Raw genomic sequence first — 26460 nt, 5'->3', positions numbered from 1 at the left:
AAGAAATGAACATAACATAAAAACATAAGAATGGCCCTACTGGGTCAGACCAAGGGTCATCTAGCCCAGTATCCTGTCTTCCGACAGTGGCTAGTGCCAGGTGCCCCAGAGGGAATGAACAGAACAGATAATCATCCAGTGATCCATCCCCTGTTGCTCATTCCCAGCTTCCGGCAAACAGAGGTTANTCCTGCTTCTCACCAACAAGTTTACGGCGAGGGAGGGTCCCAGCTGCAACAAATCATTGGCAGATATTGATCGCACACGCAGACAGTGATATAAAAATCACAGGCTCCCAGGTGCAGTAATGAGCAAACTGGGGAATGGATGTGTTCCCTAGAACATTTTTTTTTAATTTGTTTTCCTGCCGCTCATTGATCCTTCAGAGAGAGTTTGATCCTTTTTTGCTCTTCTCCCACCCTTTGGTTAAAAATTGAACACAGGCAAATGAAGCACTGATTGCACAGAGTCAGGCTTTGGCTGAATTGTTAACGAGGAGAAGGGGCTTTTGAAAAGGTTTATTAACCACTAAGGGAAACCGTCCGATTCACAGGGGTGTCCTCACATTATTTCATGTCTTAGTAGGAAGGTGACTCGGTTTATAAGTTCAAATCGTCAGGGTCAGTGTCAGTGTCATCATCATCAGTGGGTCCCACTTTCCTCTTCCTCCCTCGGGCGAGCGTCTCCACCTCCTTCATGAACCGCAGACACAGCTCCTCCTGCCACGCCAGAGCCACGCACTGCACCGCAACAGGCAGCCCCACGGCTCCTTCCACAGCCTGCAGAGGAGACAAGCGTCCTAATGTCACCCAGGGCACGCGGGCGCTGACGGCACAGTCAGAAGCACATACCAACGGGTGGGAGGGGCACAAAGGGTCAAGTGACCCTCCCCAGGGTCAAGTGCCCCCAGCGGCCCGGGTGGGGAGAAGAAGGGGCAGGGCCAGAGCCAGAAGGGAAGAGGTGGGGCCAGAGCCTCTGCTCTTCCAGCCATGCTGCCTGGTGCACCGGGCAGCATCCGGGAGTGGCTCTGGGGCCTGGCTGCTAGGAAGAGCAGCCGAACATGCCAGGGGGAGCTGGCTCAGCAGGAGGGCAGAACCCCACATGGGATGGGGAGAGCGCGGGGGCATCACATGAGGTGGTCACGTGCCCCCCCTTTAGTTAGTGCCCCCCTTTGTGTCCCTCCCACGAGTCGCCTATCTAGAGCAGTCATAGAATCATAGAATATCAGGGGAGGAAGGGACCTCAGGAGGTCATCTAGTCCAGTGGTTTTCAAACTACAGCCGCCGCTTGTGCAGGGAAAGCCCCTGGCGGGCCGGGCTGGTTTGTTTCCCTGCTGTGTCCGCAGGTTTGGCCGATCGCAGCTCCCAGTGGCCGCGGTTCACCCCGCTCCAGGCCAATGTGGGCTGCGGGAAGCGGTGCAGGGCGAGGGATGTACTGGCCGCTGCTTCCCGCAGCCCCCATTGGCCTGGAGCAGCGAACCACGGGCACTGGGAGCTGCATTCGGCCGAACCTGCAGACGTGGCAGGTAAACAAACCTGCCCATCCCACCAGGGGCTTTCCCTGCACAAGCAGCGGCCCCAGTTTGAGAACCACTGCTCTAGTCCAACCCCCGGCTCAAAGCAGGACCAATCCCCAACTAAATCATCCTGAAGTCAATGGCACTGCTAGCAGACAGGCGTAGAGATACGGGGTGCCAGATCCTCAGCTGGTGGAGATCAGGGGAGCGACACTGAAATCAATGGAGTTCTGCTTTACGATGTGCTCAGTGTTAACGACGTTACCTTATCTGCCTCCCATCCCTTCCCCAGCCCTCTGCCTCACCCTGTCCTGTAATGCAGCCTCGTCGCTAAGGAGTATGAGAAATTCTCCCCACCCGACCACGCCGACCCTGGCAGGGCAGGCTTCCCTTAGTATAGATCTGGAAATCGCCCTCTGTAACGTCAGCTAACCTCTCTCAGCCTCTTATCCCAGGGGTCGCCGTAGTGCCCTTTGTAATTCTTCAGCTCTTCTTCGTCAGCCTCCGTGACGGTGGTGACCGGCACAACCCCAGCCGGGAAGTTCAAGACGTTGTATAAATTGGTGTAGGAGGTAGCAGCTGGGAAAAGACAACAGAAAGAGCTCTGATCATCAGGTCTCCAATTAAGAACATAAGAACGGCCGTACTGGGTCAGACCAAAGGTCCATCCAGCCCAGTATCCTGTCTACCGACAGCGGCCAATGCCAGGTGCCCCACAGGGAGTGAACCTAACAGGCAATGATCAAGTGATCTCTCTCCTGCCATCCATCTCCATCCTCTGACAAACAGAGGCTAGGGACACCATTCCTTACCCATCCTGGCTAATAGCCATTAATGGACTTCACCTCCATGAATTTATCTAGTTCTCTTTTAAACCCTGTTATAGTCCTAGCCCTCACAACCTCCTCAGGCAAGGAGTTCCACAAGTTGACTGTGCGCTGTGTGAAGAAGAACTTCCTTTTATTTGTTTTAAACCTGCTGCCCATTAATTTCATTTGGTGGCCCCTAGTTCTTATATTATGGGAACACGTAAATAACTTTTCCTTATTCACTTTCTCCACACCACTCATGATTTTATATACCTCTATCATATCCCCCCTTAGTGTCCTCTTTTCCAAGCTGAAAAGTCCTAGCCTCTTTAATCTCTCCTCATATGGGACCCGTTCCAAACCCCTAATCATTTTAGTTGCCCTTCTCTGAACCTTTTCTAATGCCAGTATATCTTTTTAGAGATGAGGAGACCACATCTGTACGCAGTATTCAAGATGTGGGCGTACCATGGATTTATATAAGGGCAATACGATACTCTCCGTCTTATTCTCTATCCCCTTTTAAATGATTCCTAACATCCTGTTTGCTTTTTTGACCGCCTCTGCACACTGCATGGATATCTTCAGAGAACTATCCATGATGACTCCAAGTTCTCTTTCCTCATTAGTTGTAGCTAAATTAGCCCCCATCATATTGTATGTATAGTTGGGGTTATTTTTCCCAACGTGCATTACTTTACATTTATCCACATTCCATTTCATTTGCCATTTTGTTACCCAATCACTTAGTTTTGTGAAGTCTGTCGAGCCACGCTTGGCATCTGGAACCCCAGCTCTGGGCAAAGTCCTTACTCCAAGGAATAGAACGCTCAGAGGATTTGCTGGACGGTTCAGTCTTCACTCGTGATGAATGATCAGCGGCCACGAGACATTGGACAATGACCTTTCCCAGGACATTTCTGTAAGACGGTGGCAGTCAGAAGTCTCCCAGCCTTGGGCTGAGGCCTCCTGCCAATTCAGCTTTGGCGTCCACACCGACCCTCCTGATAACTGAATGAATTCTGCCCTCATCCAATGAATCAGTGCAGTTTACTCAGACGTTGTGAATAATGCCACAGAAGCTCAAGACTCAGCAATCAATAACCTCTTCCTCATTCTCACACGGAGCTGAACAAAGCTCAGCTTGTATTAAATGGAGGTGTCGCTCCATTAACTTCAGATAGTTATCCATGAATACTGGAGATGGGTAAAACCTCCCAGATCACATCCATTTACCAGCCAGGGATTGTTCAATACTGGAGATTAGCATCCAGAGTTTTGCCCAGTCTAGCCTAGTGCTGGGACCTCTATCATTTCCCTGGAGAGATTATTCCACAGCCAAATATTTCTTGGTATTCAGCCTAAGTTTTATTTTGCTCCGTTTCATCCCATTACCCTTCCCCTTTCTCCCCAACCAGCATATGCTGCATGTATTGCACTTGTCGGCACAATGGCAGACTCATTCCTGGACATTTAGCCAAGCTGAACACATTGGACCGGATTCTCAGCTTGTGGAAATCAGCGTAGTACTGTTGAAATCGATGAAGCTACATCCGTTTGCACCAGCTGAGGATCTGGCCCATTTGTTCTTTTAGGAACTGATGCAAGTCCATTGAAATCAACGGGACTCTTTCCATTGACTTCAATGGTGGTTGGAGTAGGCTCTCAATTACCCCTCCTAATTCAAACCCTCCAACCCCATAGTCATGTTTGTTTCTCTTATCCAATTGCCCAGTAATTAGTCATCATCTTTCTAGCTCCGAGGAGACATCCCTCCTTTATTCCAAGGTTATCCCCACCAGAGCCATATGCCTCCTTAGCCAAAGCTAGAAGACAAACATTTAAAAATAATCATGTCTAAATAGACTAAGCTTCTCTGCTAAGCCAAGCAGTCTATGTAACGTATACACACAGCGTATGCTACGTCTGCCTCAGGTGGCTGGTTCACATAGAGGATAACAGCCTACTATTGTTTCTAGCTAAAGGAGTTATTCCTTTAGCTCAAGCGGTAGAGATCTTTGCCGAAGCTGTCAGGTTCAATTTCTGAAGATGACCCATGCTGGAGATTGCCACATCTGCACGGTGTATTTAGCCGCAGAAACTTTGGAGCCCTCTTTGCAAGAACAATGAGATTGGGCTATTTGGAAGAACAATATCATCCTTGCAGCTACAACACTTGCTCGGTAGCTAGATTTACAGTCAGATCACAGTGGTGCAATTAATATGTCAAGGCTCACTTCAGATATTGCTCATTGGTTTCTGTCTTCTTTCTTAACTCATCTGCTAATGCTGAGGAAGCGGCCTCTTGAGTTGTGCTTTGAACAAATGCTCTATAAACTGTTGCACAATAATAATCCACTAGCCACAAACCTTCGCCTGTCCCTTCTGTCAGGGCATTTTTACCCAACTCACTTTTACCTCCAAAGTGCCTGCAACTCCTCTGAGCTTGGTGTCATCTTGCAAGTTTTTATAAGCCTACTCTCCACTCTATTATCCAAGTCATTTGTGAAAGTATTGAGTAGCACCTGCCCTAGGAAAGACCCCTGCGGGCAGGGCCGGCTCCAGGCACCAGCTTAACAAGCAGGTGCTTGGGGCGGCCAAGGGAGAGGGGCGGCACCTGCGGCAATTCGGGGGCGGCAGGTCCCTCACTCCCTCTAGGAGCGAAGGACCCGCCGCCGAACTGCGGCCGCCGATCGCGGCTTTTTTTTTTTTTCGCTTGAGGCGGCAGAAATGCTGGAGCCGGCCCTGCCTGCGGGATCACACTAGATCCGTCCGCCCAGTTTGCCAGTGAACCATTCAATAAAGACAAGTGCAAAGGACGTCACTTAGGCAGGAAAAGTTAAATGCACAACTACAAACTGGGGAATAACTATCTGTGGTAGCGCTGCTGAAAAGGGCCTGGGGGTTACAGTGACTCACAAACTGAATACGAGTCGTCAATGTGAGGCAACTGCAAAGAGGCTCACGTGATTCTGGGGTGTATTAACGAGAGTGTTGTATGTAAGACACAGGCGTGAACCGTCCCATTCTACTCGGCACTGGTGAGGCCCCAGCTGGAGTAATGTGTCCAGTGCTGGGCACCACAATTTAGGAAGGATGTGACTAAAGTGGAAAAAGTCCAGAGGAGAGCAACAAAAATGATTAAAGGGTTAGAAAACCTGACCTATGAGGTTGAAAAAACTGGGCATGTTTAGTCTTGAGAAAAGAAGACTGAAGGGTGACTGGTAACAGTCTTCAAATATGTTAAGGGCTGTTATAAAGAGGACAGTGATTAATTGTTCTCCATGTTCACAAAAGGTAGGACAAGAAATAATGGACTTAATCAGCAGCAAGGGAAATTTAGGTTAGATCTTAGGGAAAACTTGCTAACTCTCAGGGAAGTTAAGCTCTGGAACAGGCTTCCAAGGGAGGTTGTGGAGTCCCCATCATTGAAAACAAATTGGACAAACGCCTGTCGTGATGGTCTAGGTTTCCTTGATCCTAGCACAGCACAGGGGGTTGGACTGGATGACTTCTCAAGGTCCCTTCCAGCCCTACAGATCTATGATTGATAACTACTCTTTGAGTAGGTTTTTCAACCTTGAAAAGCTTGCTTCCATTCTGGTAGTACCTCAACCATACCAGCCTGAATTGCTAGAGTTAGACATAGCCGGGGATTACCAAATAGCTTCCCAGGATAGCCCTTGTTAAACGCTGGACCCAAAGCAGGACACAACATAACCTCCAGCTCCAGCTCCCTCCATTTAGCAATGAATTCTGTACGGTAAGCCTAGGAAGAAAGAGAGAGAGAGTTACAGTTGTAACTAAGCTACAGTTGTAGCCAATCTGTCTCTTCTTTGAAAACTTGGGGGTTTTGTTTCACCCATCTTTGTGCTTCCTGGAAGACTACAGCATAACATACGGAGCTGATCAAAAGATGAAAATTTGGCCAAAATTTCAGAACTGCAAAGTAATTTCCAATTCACTGGGTTCAAAGTGGGCCCATTTTTTATTTATTTTCATCAAAAATCTTTTGTTCACTGAAAACCAAGATTTTGGTCAACAAAGCATGTCAATAACTATTGGAATAATAATTTCAAAATGTTGAAATTTGTCGTTTCCTGAAAAGTGGGGGTTGGGAAACTCAAATTTTTGACTATCCATGTCATTCAAAATGTTGTGTTTCTCAACAAAAAACATGTCTGTGACGTTGACAATTTTTCACAAAATATTTTGCGGTTCGAAAAAAGGTGGTTTTGAAAAATTTCAGCCACCTCTACTAATGTACCGGTTTACATGTGCACGACTGCCTTCTGCTGGGTGGACTATCAGACTTGCTTAAGCATGAATATATCTTCAACTAGTGGCTGAAGCCTCCAAGAATTCTGTTTTGCAAAACAATTTGAAGTTCTGACATTTGTTTTTGTTGCCCACTGGAATAAAAGCGAGATCTTTAGAATTTTTTCACAAAAAAATCACGAGTGAGACACCAACACACACTGCAGAATAGCCAGTGGTTAGGACACTTGCCTAATATGAGAGAGAGCCAGGATCACGTCCCTGCTCCAAATTAGGCACAACAGAGGTTTGACCCTAGAGACCCTACATCCTAGGTGAATGACCTAACCACTGGGCTATTGGCTAGCCATCTTGGAACTGATGAATGTTCCACTGAAACCAATAACATTGCTGTGAGAAGTTTCAACTAATTGGCATCTCCAATGGGAAAACAGTTAGTCCAAAAATTCCCAACCAGTTCTACAACAGAGGCCACAGACTCTCATGCAGATTCTCCCTGAACTCAAGTACTGACCATCTGTGTATTTGAATCCTTAGGTTCTGGGTTCTAGCCTCAATACCGCGACATGTGGTTTAACTAGCAATAAGGGTACCCAGTGTTTGAAGCTATGGATTTGCTTCAAGAGGAAATACGTGAAATTGTTCATTACAAGTTCTTCTTGTGCTATGTCTGCTTGGAGAAAGCAAGCTGAAGGATCATCTCTCCCCTGAGTGAATAGAAGCCTCTGTGCATGTATCTGTCTGTCCACTCATCACCTATTCTAGAATGCGTGTTTCTCAAAGCGAGGTATGTCTGATTTATGTTCACGTGATCCGTTTCAGTATTGCACTGACTGTGTAGCTGAAATGGCCATTTAAATATCAATATGAAATCTTGATGATTGGTCTTAGTGAGAAAATAACATTACCGCCACTGCAGCATGATGCTTCCAAAGGTTTTTTGCTGATCTGGAAAATTGACAGGATTAATTAGTCGTTGTCAGTACATCATATAAATAAAATGCAGATACAAGTGCCGTTAAAATGAGGAGTGTCATTATTACAGAACACAAATGACCACCGATGTGACAATGATATAGATCAAGCAGTCATACAACATACGAGCTAAATATGTCTAGGAATACATTTAAAGAGCCTCTCAGTATTTATTTTAAAAGGGTGTCATCACATTTCTTTTCACTCAGCCATATGGACAAAATTCACAATAAATTCACGTAAATCCATTCCCACCTAGCCTCATTGTGATATTGTGCTGGGGTGTAAATCCCACCCAGGTGGGCAAAAAGGTTAACTGGAGTTGGTGCACAATTAGCCCACTTTATTGCACCTGGAGGTGTGTGTCAGGCTTGGTTTGTTATCAGACCCATCTGGGGAGGAGCTGGGTCTTCTCTATAAAAGAAGGAAGTGAAAGCTAGGAGGATAATGGAGATATCCTATCTCCTAGAACTGGAAGGGACCTTGAAAGGTCATTGAGTCCAGCCCCCTGCCTTCACTAGCAGGACCAAGTACTGATTTTGCCCCAGATCCCTAAGTGACCCCTCAAGGATTGAGCTCACAATCCTGGGTTTAGTAGGCCAATGCTCAAACCATTGAGCTATCCCTCCCCCCCTGAGGACCCTGGACAGGACAGAGAGTCCCAGGAGGGAGAAGGTTAGCGGCCCCTCACTCTGGGACAGGAACCACAGGGAAGTTATAGAAGAGGAGCTGGGCAAGGGTCCAGGGAAGTAGCCCTAGGGGTCAGTGTTCCACAACAGGACTAACAGCTGGGGAGAACCCACCAGGACTAACAGCTCGAGCCTGGATGGGCGGAGGTTCCTTTGGCTGCGTTTGTTTGGAGTTTTCTGCATTCTGTTGGGAGGAGACCCAGGGGAGAGGATGTAGTGAGCTCCCTCTTTCAGGGAAGCGGCTGCTCCTGAGGTGAACCTGAAGCCCAAGGGAAGACGGAGAACTGCACCAGCTGTACACTGTGTGGTGGAACGAGACACAGGAGCCAGACACTGATGTGAAGTCACTGGGTTGCAGCCAGATAAGCCCAGTCGGTTCTGAAGACTCAGTTGTCTTTAGATTTCCATTGGATCTGTTAACAGACTCTAGGGAGCCAGGAAGGGATGGAAACAAGACGACCTGGCTGGAGGGCCGAGTGACGAGAAGAGGCAGACCACCATGGGACTGCGGTGACCATCTCCAGGGGGCGTCAGAGGAGGAAGTCTGCCTTATCATGCCCAGCCAAAGGGGGAGTGACTGTGGTGAGTCAATACTCCCACAGATACGTACATGTAGTGAAATCATAAGAACGGCCATACTGGGTCAGACCAATGGTCTATTTAGCCCAGTATCCTGCCGATGACAGTGGCCAATGCCACGTGCTTCAGAGGGAATGAACAGAACAGGGCGATTATTGAGTTATCTATCCCCTGTTGTCCACTCCCAGTTTTTTGGCAATTAGAGGCTATGGACAGTCAGAGCATGGGGTTGCGTCCCTGCCCATCCTGGCTAATAGCCATTGATGGGCCTATCCTCCATGAACTTGTCTAATACTTTTTTGAGCCCAGTTAGACTTTTGGCTTCACAACACCCACTGGCAATGAGTTCCACAGGTTGACTGTGCACTGTGTGAAGAAATACTTCCTTTTCTTTGTTTTAAACCTGCTGCCTATTAATTTCATTAGGTGACCCCTAGTTCTTGTGTTATGAGGAGTAAATAACACTTCCTTGTTTACTTTCTCCACACCAGTCATGATTTTATAGACCTCAATCACATCCCCCCTTAGTCGTCTCTTTTCCAAGCTGAAAAGTCCCAGTCTTATTAATCTCTCCTCATACAGAAGCCGTTCTATACCCCTCATCATTTTTGTTGCCCTTTTCTATACCTTTTCCAATTCCAATACATCTTTTCTGAGATGGGGCGACCACATCTGCATGCAGTATTCAAGATGTGGGCGTACCATGGATTTATATAGCGGCAATATGATATTTTCTGTCTTATTATCTACCCCTTTCCTAATGATTCCCAGCATTCTGGTCACTTTTTTTGGCTGCCGCTGCACATTGAGTGGATGTTTTCAGAGAACTATCCACAATGACTCCAAGTTCTCTTTCTTGAGTGGTAACAGCTCATTTAGACCCCATCATTTTATATGTATAAAATCCCACCTATTTCTCTTTTTTCTGGGAATCATGGCTAATTTTGTAATTACTGTTTTTCAGAGGAATAATAGAAAGAAAATTGAAAAAGAAGACGTCCTCATTAGTCATATACACACAAATGTAAGGATTTCCATCATTTACTGGATGATTTCATGGCCCTTGAGGCTCAGAAGATCTAGGTTCTATTCCTGGCTCTTGGCACTTCCCTGCCTCAGTTTCCCCAACTGTAAAATGGGGGATAATGACACTGACCTCCTTGGTAAAGCACTTGGAGATCTGAGGGTGAGAACAGCTAGAGATTATTAGATTAGCGCGTTGCCCTCAGAATGGGATTCAGGGAAAAGAAACGTTACCTGCTATTTTTCACTTGATACATCCGATGAAGTGATGTAGTTCTAGCCCACGAAAGCTTATGCCCAAATAAATTTGTTAGTTTCTAAGGTGCCACAAGGACGCCTTGTTTTGTTTTTTGTTTTTTTTTGCTATTTCTATGTGATATACAAGCTGGGGCAGTTCCATTCAACACATACGGAATAAAAGTGCAAAGGCTTAATGGCATGATCTAATTTCCATTAGGGCAAATGGAAAAGACCTCAACACAGTTCAATGGAGCTCCATCAGGCTTTACACACGGGGAAGCATTCTGGAATCCTGGGAAGGACGGATAGCTCAGTGGTTTGAGTATTGGCCTCCTAAACCCAGGGTTGTGAGTTCAATCCTTGAGGGGGCCATTTAGGGATCTGGGGCAAAAATCTGTCTAGGGATTGGTCCTGCTTTGAGCAGGGGGTTGGACTAGATGACCTCCTGAGGTCCCTTCTAACCCTCTGATTCTATGATCTGAAGTTAATGGGACCCTTTCCATTGGCTTCAATGAGCTTTGGGTCCAGCTCCTGGCTTGCAAAGTATGTTCCCAACGGACTTTCACATGCAACACAACACACAAACTCTTCAGTATGTTTCTCAAACTCAGACACCAGCTACGAGCTGGAAGTGGAAGCGCAGTCTGGGTATAGACCAGCATCCAATTGCGATTTACAATTCATACCTCGTGTACGGCTATCCAAGTACCTTTGTGAGCTAAAGCAGGGATTCCCCAGGCCAGGTATGTAGCCAGGGATGTGTATTTTGCCCCGCTAGGAGACAGCAGTTTAGTCTGGTGCAGAAGAAGCGGAGCGCGGAACACAGAGCACAGACCAAAACCCAAGCAAGAACAGGGAGCTCTACATTCCCGGAGGTCATATCAGGCCTCCAGTATAAATGAAAATGAGCTGTACAGCCTTGATCCGTATAAGGAAGGTGTTAAAATACATCTAGTCTCCTCGGGAGATACCGGCTTCCTTTCCACTTCTGATACCACGACAAAGGCCCCCTTTCTACATACCTTCATTTGATGGTGCACAGGAGCTTTTTACAGAGCCACTTACCCCACTCCGCACAGCGCGTTCAGATCTCTGGCGATTCGTGGATACTTGGAGAGAAACAACATTTGGAATGAGTGGGTCACAGGGCAGGGCAGTCGAAAGCGGCATCGTTCAGAAGAAATCAGCTTGTCTGCTTCAGCCTTCCATGAAAACCAAATGCTGCCAAGGCCCAACCAAAGCAGGCCTGTGTAATGAAGTCTGTCTGCTCTCCAGTCTTCCATTAAAGCAATATAAATAGTGCATCGGCTTGTGAACAATCAGCAATGCCATAGTGAACATATGTGCTTCTCAGAGAGTACCCTTTTTTACTGTACCGTATTTCATGAACAGTTTCTCCAAGATAAAACCCAACAGCTGCCCTTTGCAGAACAACAGTATAAGCAGAAGTGTTCATGAGATACCCTAAAATACACATCAATGCCAGAAAACAGGAACGTGCTTTTGCATTGCTTTGCCTGTCACATGTACCCATTTCCCCAGGCTTTGTAACTTCCAGATTCAATGACGTTTTTTAATCTGCACCCATCATTGGAGTTACTAAGGGCTTGCCTACATGAACAGTGAGTCGGCAGCAAGATAGGGTGTGAATCTACCCTGCACTAGCCTGCCATGCACTAACTGTCTGCATGGATCCTGCTGACGCACACTAACAGTGCCTTAGTGTGCTTTCATCTAGTCCTGCTGTGAATGGGTATTAGATCAGAGCACACTAAGTAACTGTTAGTGTGCATCAGCAGGATCCACATGGACAGTTCATTGTATGGTAGATTCACACCCCCGTTTGTCATGGACTAACTGTTGATTCAGACAAGACCTGAGTGTAAGTGAAGTGGCTTTGAATAAGCAAACACACCAGACGGTGCCCTTAAAACAATGCAAGGAAATACTGTAACGAGCAATCATTAAAATTATGAAACGCTATGCATATTTATTAGAGAGCGATCCAAACTAAAAACCCAGCTCCAAACACCCCCAAGGCCTTAGGATATCTGAGACTGGGATCCAGAACTGTCCACCATGAGTTGCTAGAGAAAAAGTTCACAGCAAAATGCTGAGGATTGCTCCCACCTTTGGGATTTAACTGTTTATAGCTAAGCTCTAAATCTGATCATCAGCAGGAAGAAATGGTAACCTACCGCCAGTTCCATAAGGTTTGTGATTATTACTGTCCTGAATGACCTGTTCTGCTCTGTAATAAGGCTACTGTATGAAGCAAGAAGTGCATAGTTTTATTGTGATTCACCTGTTGGACCCACTAGGCGAGGGTTTAGGACAGAAGGAGGAGAACCATCTTCTTGACACAATGATTGCCGTAAGGGAAATGGTCCTAAATACAAGTTCTCATTCAAATCAAATTGGAGTAAATAGCTTTGGTTTTACACCAAGACTCCAGAATTGCTTCAGACTGATTTATATCGCAACAGCGGAACACGGCAAATAGGGTCCGGGACTTGACCACAAATGCTTGCTGTATAGATGCTCTTTGGATACTTGTTCGCAATCTCATTTTCCAATGAGGAGGGGGGGAAAAACAATCAGGAATTCAGTACACAGCCAATGGGAGCCAGGCATCCCTGCTCAGTTCTTTCTGGGAGATTACCTGAATGGGGCTGTACAGAGACAGCTTCCATCAAAAATATTATCCCTTCCCTGCCGGCGTATGGCTAAGGGCAACACAACTGGTTTCAAAGAGCTCTTTCTGTACAAGGTATATTGGCCATAGAGCCATGGAAGGGGAACCTACTATGGGCTCATTCACAAGTGGTGCAGAAGGCCAGCAAAAGGCTCTTATGCAACTTCAGACCCACCTCGACCTGTCTTTGAGGTCTCTAGTAGTATGTAGACCTCTGCATGTCATTGAATTTCACCCTTTATGCCTACTGGGCACTAACACCCAGATCATCAAAGTATTTAGTGGCCTAACTCCCAGGTACCACCTTGGAGGATCTAGGCCCAAAACTAACACTAAGCAGAAAAGAAGTGTCAAGGTAGAGGGTCTTCCTTCTCCATCTGTGGGAACCCTCCCAGCCTGTAGACGTTTGAGCACCTCCCACCGCAATAAGTGTGCGAAGAGGATACACATCGAGGTGACTTACCACAGGCTTTAAGATGAGGGCCAGAATCTTCTTCACCAGAATGGGAAGACGGTAACAGTTGATCTGCGATTTCAGGTTCGGATCCACAATGTCCCCTTTGCTGGGAGGTGAGGGAGAAAGGAGGCAGTCAGGCCAATCCAGTTGTAGAGTGCCACTTCCCAACCGACATTTTAGCATCTTTAAATAGTAAAACGACAACTCACCCAGGCAACCAACCCAAGGTATCAAATTTTGAACCCCTGAGCATAACAGAAGTCATTCTTAGTGTGTAAGGGTAGATGCTCCAGAATAACTCTTTGCAACATGACATGAATGCTTCATTTCCTATATTTATTTGCATTTTTTGGTAGACTATGGAGTATTTTCCATTTTTGCCTAGACAATTGAAACTCAGCACCCACTAGAAGTGAGAATAATGGGACCGACAGAGCTTACTCTCTGTTTAGCATCCTGTAAATTATCCCAAACTAGTATGGACCAGGAAGCCACAATCTTAGTTTCTTAATGGCGTTCCTCAGAAGAGTCTCAGCAGGACAACAGGACACGCAGAGACAACCCATCTTCCATGTTAATTCCAGGCTAACCAAACCTGGCCTCCTTGCAGAAGGAACCTGTCTGCTGGTTCCTCCTCACGCCCCCTTGCCTGCACGACCCATTGAGCCAAAGCAATCAGCCGCCAGCCCTGTTCAAAGACGACGGGATTTACTTACAATTTGTCCAACAGATTTGCAGCTCCGTCAGAAAAGAGGCCTCTGGTGAAAAGCTCGTCCACCATGTAATCAATCCGAGGGGGGGTAAAAGGGATGAGCTGCATGAAAACCATCGTGGCACAAGAGGAGGCAAAGACATCGGACAAAAACATATGTTTGTGAAAACCTTGCTAGAGAAGCAAACAAGGGGCCTCAGCTTGTTCCAAATTCAGATTAGCCGCGGGGGCCCAGATGCATTTTCCCTAAACACTAATGTTGGAACACATCTGCAAAGTGTGTGTCACTGGCCCCTCTAGTCCAGAATGGATAACAGCCTACTACTTCCGGTAGCTAATGAAATGACTCCTTTACTCAAGTGGTAGAGGGGGCTTTGGTACTGATTGTCCCAGGTTCAAACTCTCATTAACCTGGTCTCCCTGATGATATGAAAACTTGCCCCGACCTCTGACTTGTGTCCCCTGAAGAGAGTTGCCCTTTTGCCTGGCAAACATGAGCTGGATTAAGGGACTGCGAGACCAGGGAGCCATAGAGGTTCAGATGTCTTGATATTCGTTGGGACAGAAGCAGAAGCAATATTATGGGGAACTGGCACCCACGGCTGTTTGGAAGCCCCGAGCCAGGGTTGGAGATATGGAAAGAATTTCGACTTGACAATGATTTTGAGACGTCAAAGTCAGACCAGTAGGCCCGCGAGGCTAGTGAGAGAGCGGTGGCTGGGAACAAAGACTACTGAATGAAGCTTTTCACTTTCTAATCTTCACAACAGGTTAGTGAATAAGCATTATCTCCATTTGGCAGAAGGAGGGGCCAGGGAAGTGGAGAACTACATGATTTGTCCAAAGCCACCTGACCCTCTAACGCTTTTCTCCCCTGCCTCGTCCCTCTCCCTTCCCTTCTTTCTATTTAACTGATCACCACCTAAGTAAATCCACCTCCCTAAAAAACCCCTGTGGAATTAACACGATGTTTGCCACCATCACATTGTTCCCGCTAACTTGTACGTTCTACCCCTCCCTCCAGGCTGTCTCTCTCTTGTCTATTTAGATGATACACTCTTTGGGTTAGGGACTGTTTACTGTTCGGTGTTCATGCAGCACCTAGTGTAATAGGGCCCTAGTCTCTGCCTGGGGTTCCTAGGTGCTATCAAAATACACATGCGTCATGTTTTGTGTTACTGCTGGGATTAGAACTCTGGCAATCCCTGGCCCTCAGGCCAGCACTCAGCACAAGAAATGTACCGTATGCCCTGCCTCCTGGAGAAGCTTTTTGGTTTCCTGGACAGCCCGTCTCATGCTGGGTGAGGGCTGGAAATAGCCATCTCCGTCGTAATACCCGATCCGAAGAGGGGCTGAACTGGAGAACACCTGGAAGCAGAGGAGCTTTCGCTTAGGAATGGGGGAAATGGACAGACTGGGTCAGACCCAAGGTCCATCTAGTTCAGTATCCTGTCTTGGACAGTGGTCACTGCCAGGTGGCTCAACTGTGGGTGAATTGAGGTTCTGTCCAACAATAAATCATGTTCTAAGATGGTCTGCCCATAGTTGGTTCAATGGGGCTATTTCCAGAATACAGATCATAGGTTTGCAAAGACTAGGATGTTTTCATCCATGGCACCATCTCTCATGGGGGCTCCCTCATGGAGGAGCAGTCTGGGTCTGTTACCTCCTCGTTGAAGGGCAGGGGTGGCACGGTGGGGTCCAGGCGGAACATGTCGTCACATAGGAGCGCTCTCATGCACAGAGCCAGGCTGTCCACGTCCCTCGCCATTGGCCCGACCGTTGCTGTAACTGCAACCAGAAATGCAAGGACGCCCGTCACCGAAGATGGAATGCAGAGGTGCCCCGTTACATAGTCCATCTCTTGGCTAACGCGGGGAAGGCTGTTCCACAACACAGGGCATGGTGGGTCAAACGCTTGGGGCCAGATCCTCGATCCTACTCTGTGTCCTTTGCAGCAGGCAGAGCAAAAGGAGCAGAAGGTGTCTGTAATCTCCCTGTTGGGGATCGCCACAGCAGGGAGGAGACCCCAGAGCCACCTGCCATTCCCCAGACCAGAGGGATGGCCAGAGTGCAACCTGCTCTGGCAATCTCCGACTGGTCTTAGGGACCCCACGCCAGCTGGCGCAGGTTAGGGCAACCCCCAGGCTGCTCTAACTTGTATCTGGGGCCAGGCCAGGCCAGGAAGAGAATCAGAATGCCATTACCCAGCTCCCCAACAACACACCCCTCTGCGCTGCACCCAGAGACAGCTGGACATAGCAGATAATCTTGTGCTTAGTCATCAAAAGAATCAGGCCTGTCAAGATCCTCTTCTATACAGCATGAAGTGTGAAATTTAAAGGGACAGTGTCGTATTTCTTAAAATACCTACTCACCGCTAATAAAAATGGAAAGTGACAGCACAAAGGGGCTGCAGCAGGGACTAGGATCTGGCTAACCACCTCTTCCAATTTTCCCTGCTCAGAACTTGTTATCAACCAACCGTGTCTTTAACTAGCATCCATATGTTATCCTCCAGGTAACCAGGTTCTATTTTCTAACCTGGACGGACTCACCTGATTTCATGCCGGTTATCGAACTGGCGAGACCAAGGGTGCTATGAAATATATAAAATGGGAGAAAAATTAGCAACAGTTAACTGTATTTGGAAGGGATAGCTCTGCCTGAGTTGTAGATACCGCACTTGCTATTGAAACAGGACTACAGGTGCTACTTGGTACGTGTGTTACCAACATGCGCAGCACTGTATCTGATCTATAGCAAAGGGTCTCATTAAAGCAGGAGCAACGTGGGAGGACAGAGCTGAGGTAAGTGGATCCAAAGATGGGTACAGGATAAATTGGCCTATATCGTCCCTCGTGGATATAATCTAAGCTTCCTCTGCAAAGGATAGTCCACACCCTTTGAAAAGGGCAGGTGAATGCTTGTCTCTATTAAACGCCCCCACATTTAGTTAACAAAGAGTTACAGTTGCTCAGTGGTGCCTTGTACCCTTCCAGGATGGGAAGGGTGGCTAAACTTCACCCTTTGAAAATCAGGAAATACAAAATACCGTCCAGGCCCAGAGACAAGGAGGTCCAAAATCAATTTCTAGCAGCCCCACCTGTCAGGCTACCATGAATGGAGCAACTCCCCTGACTCAATTATTCCCAAGTTAGCACCTACGCATCATTGCTTGTTGCCTCTGGGCAGGGAAGCAGCCATAACACAATGGTAATGCAGGGCACAACCGTGCCTTGGGGACACCCGTTGTCTGGCTTCACTGACTAGTAAAACAGATTTCACGAGTTGTCACATGGTCGTTTTCTACTTCAGCGCCTACCTCAGCCTGTTGCCCGTCGGCTTGAGCCCGCACAGCCCGCAGAAGCTAGACGGCAGGCGGATGCTTCCGGCGACATCTGTCCCAAAGCCCAGGATGGAGCCTCCTCCGGCGATCAGCGCCCCCTCCCCTCCGGAGGAGCCGCCGGGGCTTTTCTGGTGGTTCAGCGGATTCACCGTTTGGCCGAAGATCAAGTTGCTGCAATCGTAGCTGGAGAGAGGAAAGGAGCGGGTCGGTTGTTAATTATTTCTATCTCCGCAGACACAACAAGAGTTCAGGGTGCGGAGACGGGCCAGTGCGGGAGATCAATGTGGGAAAGGTTTGCGGATGATGCTGGACTGAAGGAGGTGAGTGAAGGTGGCGTGGTGATAAGAAGCAGGAGGGCAGGTAACTTTTCTCCTGCGCTGGAGGTGGGAGGAATGGATTCTGCAGGAGAAGTGCTGAAAGGGAGAAGAAAGCCAAGCCAACGTCTCACTCGCCCGATTTCTTTAACGAGCCGACCGAAGGAGGCATGGGGGGCCGGGGACAGCTGTAATACAGAGAACAAGCTATTACTTTATCATGCTCTGCGGGACGTTGGTTTTCACAAATGGAATCGCCCCCTGCCTCTTCAAAACCTGGACTATCACGCTGTCCTCTTCCTCCGCTCGGCCGAGAAATTGCACCAAGCCACCGGTGGAGACGTGACCCTTTGGGGGAGTGGGAAACAAAGCTCATTAGACATGCTGGGCTGACGTGGTTGGGAGCTGGTAGATTTCCCCCCCCCCCAGGAGCGAGACATGTCAGCCCTATTGGTAAAAAGAAAATAGAAGACCCCCCCACTCTTTAATTCTGAGGCTCTTTGTCACAAGGAACAGCTGGAGGAAAGTGGTCTCCCCACTTGGCCACCAAGCATCATCAGAACTGAACAAAATGGACCTGCAAAGGTAACCAGATAGCATTCACCTTCCTCCCCAAGGGCGTATATTGTTGCACCTGTTGCCTACTGCTAAACTTTTCACTATAAGTCTAGCTCATCCTCCATCCCTCTTCTTGCTACATGGCCAGTCAGTACATGGTCTCTGCAGCTTTACCATCTTCAAGATGATTTTCATGAGCTATCAAGCGTCATACACATTTTCACCATGTGTCATTTGTCCAGATTTTAGCCTCTTCTTGGAACCTGTCCATATTTCGATTCTGTTATTACATCTGCGTGTATACAGCATTGAAGACCTTCTTTGAGCATTGTGGCATCCATGATACTATCCATGATACTATCCACCCCAAGGGTTCTTCATCCATCCTTGGTTCTTCTCCATGGCTCATTTCCATGGCTTGCGACTCCCCAGTCCCAGGATAACACACTGTCCTCAAAGAGTTTCCATTTCTTTCTGATGTTCTGTTCTCCCATATTGACCAGGCCAGAGTGTGGCTGGCTTCTGTGCTGTTAGCTGGATGATGAGGCCTCTACAATACGTTCAGGGCAGCTAGAAACCACCAGTTATGTCCGTGTCTCGGAGGGTATGTCTACACTACAATAGAACACCTACAGCTGGCCCATGTCAGGTGACTCCCATTCACAGGGCTTGGACTGTGGGGCTATAAAACTGCAGTGTAGACATCTGGACTTGGGCTGGAGCCCAGGCTCTGGTTCTCTGCAAGGGGAGAGGCTACAGTGTCCAGGTTCCAGCCCACGCCCGGATGCCTACCATGCAATTTTCTAGCTCCAGCCTGAGCCCTGTGAACCCAAGCCAGCGGACATGGGCAGCTGCAGGTGTCTTATTGCAGTGTCCAATGCAAAGCAAGGTATGTCCACAGGTCCCATGCATCCGGCCCATCTCTTTGATGCTATAAATTAGGCGACATGGTGGTGGGATCAATCGAGCATTTAAGTTAAACTTCCCTTCCTTCGGAAAGGGCTAGACATGAAGGGCCAGATCTGCAGTTGATGCAAAGCTCCCAGTTCAGCGGAACTGCCTGATTTACATGAGCTAAGGATTTGGCCAGTTTTCACAGAGCGAAGAGATGGGTGATACCCCGGAGTCTGTTAAAGAGTCTCATTGAAAGCCGTTCAAAGGTTGAGGCCGTGCATTAGAAATCTTATTAGTAGGGTTGTCAAGCGATTAAAAAAAATTATCGCAATTAATTGCGCTGTTAAACAATAAGAGAATACCATTTATTTAAACATTTTTGGGTGTTTTCTACATTTTCAAATATACTGATTTCAATTACAACACAGAACACAAAGTGTACAGTGCTCACTTTATATTTCTTTTTATTACAAATATTTGCACTGTAAAAAAGCAATAGTATTTTTCAATTCACCTAATACAAGTAGTGTAGTGCAAACTCTTTATCATGAAAGTTGAACTTACAAATGCAGAATTATGCACAAAACAATAACTGCATTCAAAAATAAAACAATGTAAAACTTTAGAGCCTACAAGTCCACTCAGTCCTATTTCTTGTTCAGCCAATCGCTCAGATAAACAAGTTTGTTTACATTTGCAGAAGATAATGCTGCCTGCTTCTTGTTTACAATGCCACCTGAAAGTCAGAACAGGCATTTGCATGGCACTGTTGTAGGCAGCGTCGCAAGATATTTACATGCCAGATGCACTAAAGATTCATACGTCCCTTGATGCTTCAACCATCATTCCAGAGGACATTTGTAAGTTGCACTTTCACGATAAAGAGATTGCACTACAGTACTTGTATGAGGTGAATTGAAAAATACTATTTCTTTTGTTTATCATTTTTACCATGCAAATCTTTGTAAACAAAAATAATATAAAGTGAGCACTGTACACTTTGTATTCTGTGTTGTAATTGAACTGGATATATTTGAAAATGTAGAAAACAACCAAAATATTGAATACATTTCAATTGGTATTCTACTGTTTAACAGTGCGATTAATCTTTTTAATAGTGATTAATTTTTTTGAATTAATCGTGTGAGTTAACAGTGATTAATGGACAGCCCTACTTATTAGCTGTCTTTAGTCTGAAATTTTTAGGGTGACTTGTTTGAGATAAAACGCCCCTTTCAAAAGTCTAAACCAGGGGGTGGCAACCTTTCAGAAGTGGTGTGCCGAGTCTTCATTTATTCACTTTAATTTAAGGTTTCGCGTGCTGGTAATACATGTTAACATTTTTTAGAAAGGGTCTCTCTCTAAGTCTATATTATATAACTAAACTATTGTTGTATGTAAAGTAAACAAAGTTTTCAAAATGTTTAAGAAGCTTCCTTTAAAATTAAATTAAAATGCTGATCTTACGCCGCCAGCCTGCTCAGCCCACTGCCAGCCTGGGGTTCTGTTCACCTAGGCCTGCAGTGGGCTGAGCGGGGCCTGTGGCTGGGACGCCGGCTGGCAAAGGGCCAGCAGCCGGGACCCCAGACCTGGGCGGGGGGTTCAGGGGTCAGGGCAGAGGGTGCAGGGCAGAAGGCTGGGTGTGTGTGTGGGGTTCAGAAGTCAGGGCAGAGGGAAGTGGGGATGTGGGGGGTTCAGGGCAGAAGGCCGGTGGTGTGGGGGGATTCAGGGGTCAGGGTAGAAGGCTGGCGGGTGTGGGGGTGCAGGGCAGAAGGCTGGGTGTTGGGGGGAGGTCAGGGCAGAGGGCTGGGGGATGGGGGGTGCAGGGCAGAGGGCTGGGGTGCTCGGCTCATGGGGGTGCTCCCAGCCCCCTGCCCTGAGCAGCTCACGGCAGGGGGCTGGGAGGGATATGCCCTGTTCCGCCCCCTTCCCCCAGGCTCCATCCCTACCTCTCTCTGCCTCCTTTACGGAGCTGTGTGCACGCTGCCGCTCTCCCCCCTCCCCCTCGCTAGGGCCATCCCCGGCAGGGAGGGGGAGGGGCCGGAACGCACCACGCTGTGGGAAGAAGCGGGGAAGGGGGGAGCTTGGCTGCTGCAGGACCAAGCTTCTGCCTCCTGCCCCCACAGGGGAGAGCGGTGGGCTGAGTGGGGCTGGGGACCGGGACCCCCCGCCATCACTCTCCCCTGCGGGGGCAGGAGGCAGAAGCTTGGTCCTGCAGCAGCCAAGCTCCCCCCCCCTTCTTCCCCCAGCGTGGCACTTTCTGGCCCCTCCTCCTCCTCCTCTCACCGGGCAGGCCGCGTGCCACTCAGAATCGGCACGCGTGCCGTGTTTGGCCCGCGTGCCATAGATTGCCGACCCCTAGTCTAAACTCTCAGGTTTTTATGAACACCTGTGCTTACTTAGAATGGTACAAGGTAGTCAACAGACCAGCAGTTTATAGAAAATACTGTGCCAACCTTGCAGCCAATGTGATCCTTGATGCTGATGGGAACCCCATACAGTAACCCTCTCTCCTTCTGCCTTCGCACTTCCCGCAGTTGCTCCTCGCAGCCTTGCATAAAATCTGTCACACAGTTCACCTCCCGGGTCACCTCCAAGGCCTTTCCGTGGACACGGAGAACAGCAGCAGGGCAAACACACCGAGAAGGGAAGGGGGTATAACAATGAATAAAGACAGTATATTTGAGGTTGAAAAGAGAGACCTTGCCAAACCTTCGGGGCTTCATTGTTCAGACTTTAGATTCAGTCCTTGGCCTTTCTATAGAGAGTATGCTAAGAAGTATGCTCATTGTGATCAGTTGGTAGGACAATTTTGTGCTCTGAGCACTTGTCCTATTCATCTGACATAGGCCACCGAACAGCTATTAAGATGGTGATGACTTTTGGTCTCCAATGTTGCCAACTCTTGCAACATACAGGGTGGGTTTTTTTAAAGTCCCAGCTCCTGGAGTCATGTGATGACTTGAGACTCTCAACTTTCATTTTAAAAAAATAATACCTGGTGGTTGCAGAAAAAAGCTTGAGCATGTCAATCCAAAGGGCTCAGATACCAAAAGGCAAATAAAATGAACCCCAATGTTTATTTAATTCTTAGGATTTTTAAGCCAGCCAATCTCTTGATTTTTAGCACTTGACTCGTGACTTGGCAATACTGAGGTTCTATGAGTCTGCGCCAAATTCCAATTGGTGAGATAGAGGTGCCAGACTACATCTCTCCTTACCAAATCCCCCTCACTCCTCCAAGATACCCAACTTCCCAGAATGCACCTGGAGAACGTAGCTCATGCTTGTGTGGTGCTCCGTCACCCTCTAGTGGCTGGGCCATGCATAAATGATGAGTCTTCTACAGGCTTGGGTAAGAGGAGCTAAAAGAGGTTTTAGCTCACGCAAAGTGGCTCACACTTTTAGATTCAAAGGTCCTGGGTTTTATCCCCACTTCCAATGACTAGTGGTGGGTGGGGAATGATTTTCCTGTCCCATAAAATTTTTTCTCATCCTAAATGGAACAAAGTTGAAATTTTCATGAACTGAAAATCCAAAGGAAAAAAAGGGATTTGGGTCAATTGCAACATTTTATTTAGATGTTAACCCTTTCTTAATTTTTTTTTTAACTGCCATTAGCTTACATTTTGAAACAAAAAGCCATTTCAAACTGGGAAACCAGAATTTTTCATTTAGAAAATATTGAAACATCTACTTGGCCAATTGAAAAAAATTCAACTATGGTCAAGTCAAAAAATTCATCCAAATCAACCCTTTCCCACCAAAAGTTTCTGTTTCCGCCAATCGGCATTTTCCGATGAAAAAAAAACCTTTCGCTGAAAAAATTCCTGAGCGGGTCTACTGACGACGTTACATTTACGGCTCGCTTTTCTACTTCAGTCTCTTCTGCAAACACCCCACCTAAGAGGACATGTGCAGTACCCATTCTCCACTGCTAAAAATTCCAGTGCGTTGCATGCAATTTCCTAGGGCTTCATACTGCCCCCCATTACCAGAACATCTGAGCATCGCTGTGGTAATTTCCCTCTCTTTCCACCCGAGACTACATTACCCAGCAGAAACACAGAGGCTTCCCCTCCTAACTTTATAGGGCCAATACACCTTGTTGTACTCACCTGATCTATATACGTGTAGAGGACGCTCTCTGGAGAGAGGGAACCTTCCTTCAGTTTCTCAGCCAGCTCCACAAGTGGCAGGGAGAGGATGTGACCAGCCTGTATCCCTGGATTCTACAAGGTGTAGAGGCATTGTTACACCGGGAAGGTTTACAGAAAAGATACTATACACAGTGGATCAATTACACTCTGGGAGTAACTCAGAGTTACAGCAGGGATGAGCTTGACTCCCTGGGTGAGCTTATAAACACCACCCAGGAATATTAAAAACCTCTTGGTGATGATTTCTTCATGCTCCTCCTACCTAAGTCCACGCTCCTCCTCCTCCTCAATAGATATATCCCCAGCCAACATGGTAGAGTCCGTTCTTCTGGACTCTGTGTGAGTCCGCCCAGGTGAAGCTCCTTACAGCATTGGCGCTTATCTTCTGGTTACATTATGGGACAAAGCAGAGACTTATCGAAAAAGAACAACGTTGGTTGATTTCAGCGAGAGCACTCAAGCAGGTGGTCTGCCAAAATAAGTTAGTAAGATCAGGGCCAGCTCCCAAGCAGCCAAAAAAAAAAAAAAAGCCGCGATCTTGATCTGCAGCGGCAATTCGGCGGGAGGTCCTTTGCTCCCAGCGGGAGTGAGGGACCGTTCGCCGAATTACCGCCGAATACCTGGTCGTGCCGCCCCTCTCCGGAGCGGCCGCCCCAAGCACCTGCTTGCCAGGCTGGTGCCTGGAACCGGCCCTGAGTAAGATAATCGAGTTAGCTGGGTCGGGGCAAATTAGGGGAGCGGGAAATAGCTGCAGAAATTTTATTTTACAAATTCTGATAATGATTTACAAAGTGATGCAGAGAAAAACTTTTAGTAACAGAAGAATCACGGTAAATTTTGCAGGAAACAAGCCAGAAGAGAGTTCCATTTTGAGTCTTGTAAAAGGCAATTTTGCCGCAGTTTCCCTATGGAATTGTTTTGCCATTTTTGATCAGCGATCACTTTGCTGGATGATTTCTGCCTAGCTCTGCTAAGCACCTCCAACAGGGGATTTTTAAAGATCATAGAATCTCAGGGTTGGAAGGGACCTCAGGAGGTCATCTAGTCCAACCTCCTGCTCAAAGCAGGGCCAATCCCCAACTAAATCATCCCAGCCAGGGCTTTGTCAAGATGTTCACTTTAAAAGACTTGCAATGCAACAGACCATGCAGGAGGAGGAAGAACTGACAGCCAAGTTCCTGTTAATAATACAGCGTCTTCTCATGCAGAAAACCCACTAATGACCTCTTTGTCCAAGGAGCTGTGGCAACCTCAGCGTTTTGAGTCGTGTGACATACTTGCATTACTTTTCTGTACAGCCTTATCTGTGTCTAGTTAGTGCCTTGATTTTTCAGCTGAGACGCAGTCACCATTTTCAAAAGGTAATATTTAGATGGAAAAAGAACCAAACATTTTCACATTCTTCTGCCCGCAATTTGCAACTAGCGATAACTGTCAGTTTATACAATCTCCGCTCCAAGGACCTTACAATCTAAGAGCTACATACACACTGCAGCAGTGTGTGCCAAAACCCCTTCTGCTCATTCGTCTGCAAAAGTTAAGCAGAAATAAAGTCCCTTTGCCTGGGCGTTACACCAAGGGCGCATGGCTCTCCAAAGGGAAAGGAAGGGCTGAGGCCATGGAGAATGGGGGTGCAGCAGGCTGCACTTGATAAAGGGGGTACATCACTGTATACGAAAGGGAGCTCCCCCTTGAGGTGGGCCGCTGCTCGGCATGATCTAGCCCCAAATGATCGTTTAGGGAATGAACAATCTCCACCCACTTGTTTAAGGCGACACAAATCCACCCCCGGCCAGAAAGTAAAAGTTACCTGCTGTTTAAACCGCCGAGCCACCTTCTCCATTCGTTCTAGGCTGAGATCCCGCGTCCTCCTTGCCTGTTCCATCTTCTCCTGGATCCGTCTCTGCACCACCCATCTCAGCGCCAGCACCGCAGCGGCTGAGGCACAGAGCAGGGCTACCACGGCGCGAGGATCGACCTTGCCCTCAGGCAGGAGCAGCCTCCAATCTGCCTGGATCATAGCGGGACCGTCTCCCAGCCTTCACGCCTGCTGATACGCTGGGCTCGGGCGCGCTAGCAGGAAAGGACAGGCGAAGGCTGGTGCTACTTAACCGCCTGCAGCGCGCAGTCAGCTAGAGACCAGTTCTGAAACAGGAGAGCATAAAACTCCAGAGCTGGGCGTCCTAAACCCTGGACTTCACTCTGGCACTGAACCTTTGCCCCGCCAGCGATAGCCGAGTGGGGACTTCATTTCTCCTCTGAGAAGGCCAAGAGGCCGTCCCGTTTGGAATGAGATGTTGAACGTCAACGGGAACCAATGAGAGCCTCACGAGTACAAGACAAGCAGCACCTCTGTCCCTGGTTTGGTCTCCCTGAGGGCCTCCTCTCCACGGATCACCCTCTTGCCTGACCCTGTCTCATGAGATTCCCCCAAAATTCTTCCACTCTCAGACCAGGACCCTGGCACACTGCCCTGCGTACCAACCACTTATCCCCCTGCAGCTCCAGCTGGGTTTGGGCCCCTGCGTTTCCTCCCTTCGGGGACCTGGAGCCCACGATATAGTGACCCTCCGCTTCCTTGCAACAAAGTGTTTTTATTGAGTGGCTGGAACAAAGCATCAGAGAAAAAAGGGTTTGGAAAACATATCAAACCCTCCGTGTTTATTTCGCCCTATCTAACGGACAGAACCAACCAAGTCACGTTCTCCTAGCCAGCCCAGCAGTGTTTAAAGGGGCCTGAAAGAAAGCAGCACTCCCCCGTCTGCCCGTCCCGGTTAATTCTGCACCCAACCCCCAAGTCAATCCTGTCCCCCCATCAATTCTACCCCCAGAGCCCCACTTCTGCTCCTCCTGGGGTTCTTCACGCCCCACTCCGAGGCCCGGGGGCAGCAGCGGGCTCCCCTCTGCCGCTGCCAGGCATTGCTGGGAAGCGCACAGGAGTGATGAGCGGCTGACCTCTGCGGGCAAAGGAGAAAAGCCACCAGTCAGGGTTTTTTTCTCCCAGGCGGTGCTTTAAACACTGCAGCCTGGGTCGTCCTGGGACCCACCCCGAGCTGGCTGTAGGCCCTGCGGTTCTCCTTCCAGCCCATCAACCTCGCCTTCTCTCCCCTTGCCCCCTGGGTTCTCCCAAGTGTACGTGGGTCCTGACCCACCCTATCAAGCCAGGTTGGGGGGCTGCCCAGGAGACTGGCCCACGGCTGTTAAGACCACTG

The 26460-nt window shown here is 48.0% G+C and overlaps 1 protein-coding gene across 1 annotated transcript; it reads right to left on the bottom strand.

The window, feature by feature from the left end:
* Positions 1-475: 475 nt before the first annotated feature.
* Positions 476-25518, bottom strand: LOC117881305 (vitamin D3 hydroxylase-associated protein-like). The gene is made up of 15 exons (XM_034778402.1): positions 25059-25518; positions 23207-23320; positions 21545-21688; positions 17851-17984; positions 17299-17505; positions 16532-16572; positions 15640-15764; positions 15216-15341; positions 13978-14075; positions 13268-13367; positions 11175-11218; positions 7512-7551; positions 5986-6094; positions 1950-2095; positions 476-779 (listed from the first exon to the last, which is right to left on the bottom strand). Exons 1-15 carry the CDS (start codon positions 25266-25268, stop codon positions 600-602), a joined length of 1818 nt encoding a protein of 605 aa, XP_034634293.1. The 5' UTR covers positions 25269-25518; the 3' UTR covers positions 476-599.
* Between the last annotated feature and the right edge of the window lie 942 nt (positions 25519-26460).

The sequence above is a fragment of the Trachemys scripta genome, chromosome 8 (genome assembly GCF_013100865.1).
Source record: "Trachemys scripta elegans isolate TJP31775 chromosome 8, CAS_Tse_1.0, whole genome shotgun sequence".
NCBI lineage: Eukaryota > Metazoa > Chordata > Testudines > Emydidae > Trachemys > Trachemys scripta.
Note: the sequence above shows the minus strand (reverse complement) of the source record. Positions and strands in the feature narration are given on the sequence as shown.

What these genes read in the sequence shown, in the direction of transcription:
- LOC117881305 (XM_034778402.1), bottom strand. Translation starts at nt 25,268, where the DNA reads ATGATCCAGGCAGATTGGAGGCTGCTCCTGCCTGAGGGCAAGGTCGAT. An exon ending in CCGACGGGCAACAGGCTGAG is followed by an intron (nt 16,573 to 17,298) that starts GTAGGCGCTGAA and finishes TATATTTCATAG; the next exon opens with CACCCTTGGTCTCGCCAGTT. An exon ending in GGGATAAGAGGCTGAGAGAG is followed by an intron (nt 780 to 1,949) that starts GTTAGCTGACGT and finishes TCTCCTCTGCAG; the next exon opens with GCTGTGGAAGGAGCCGTGGG.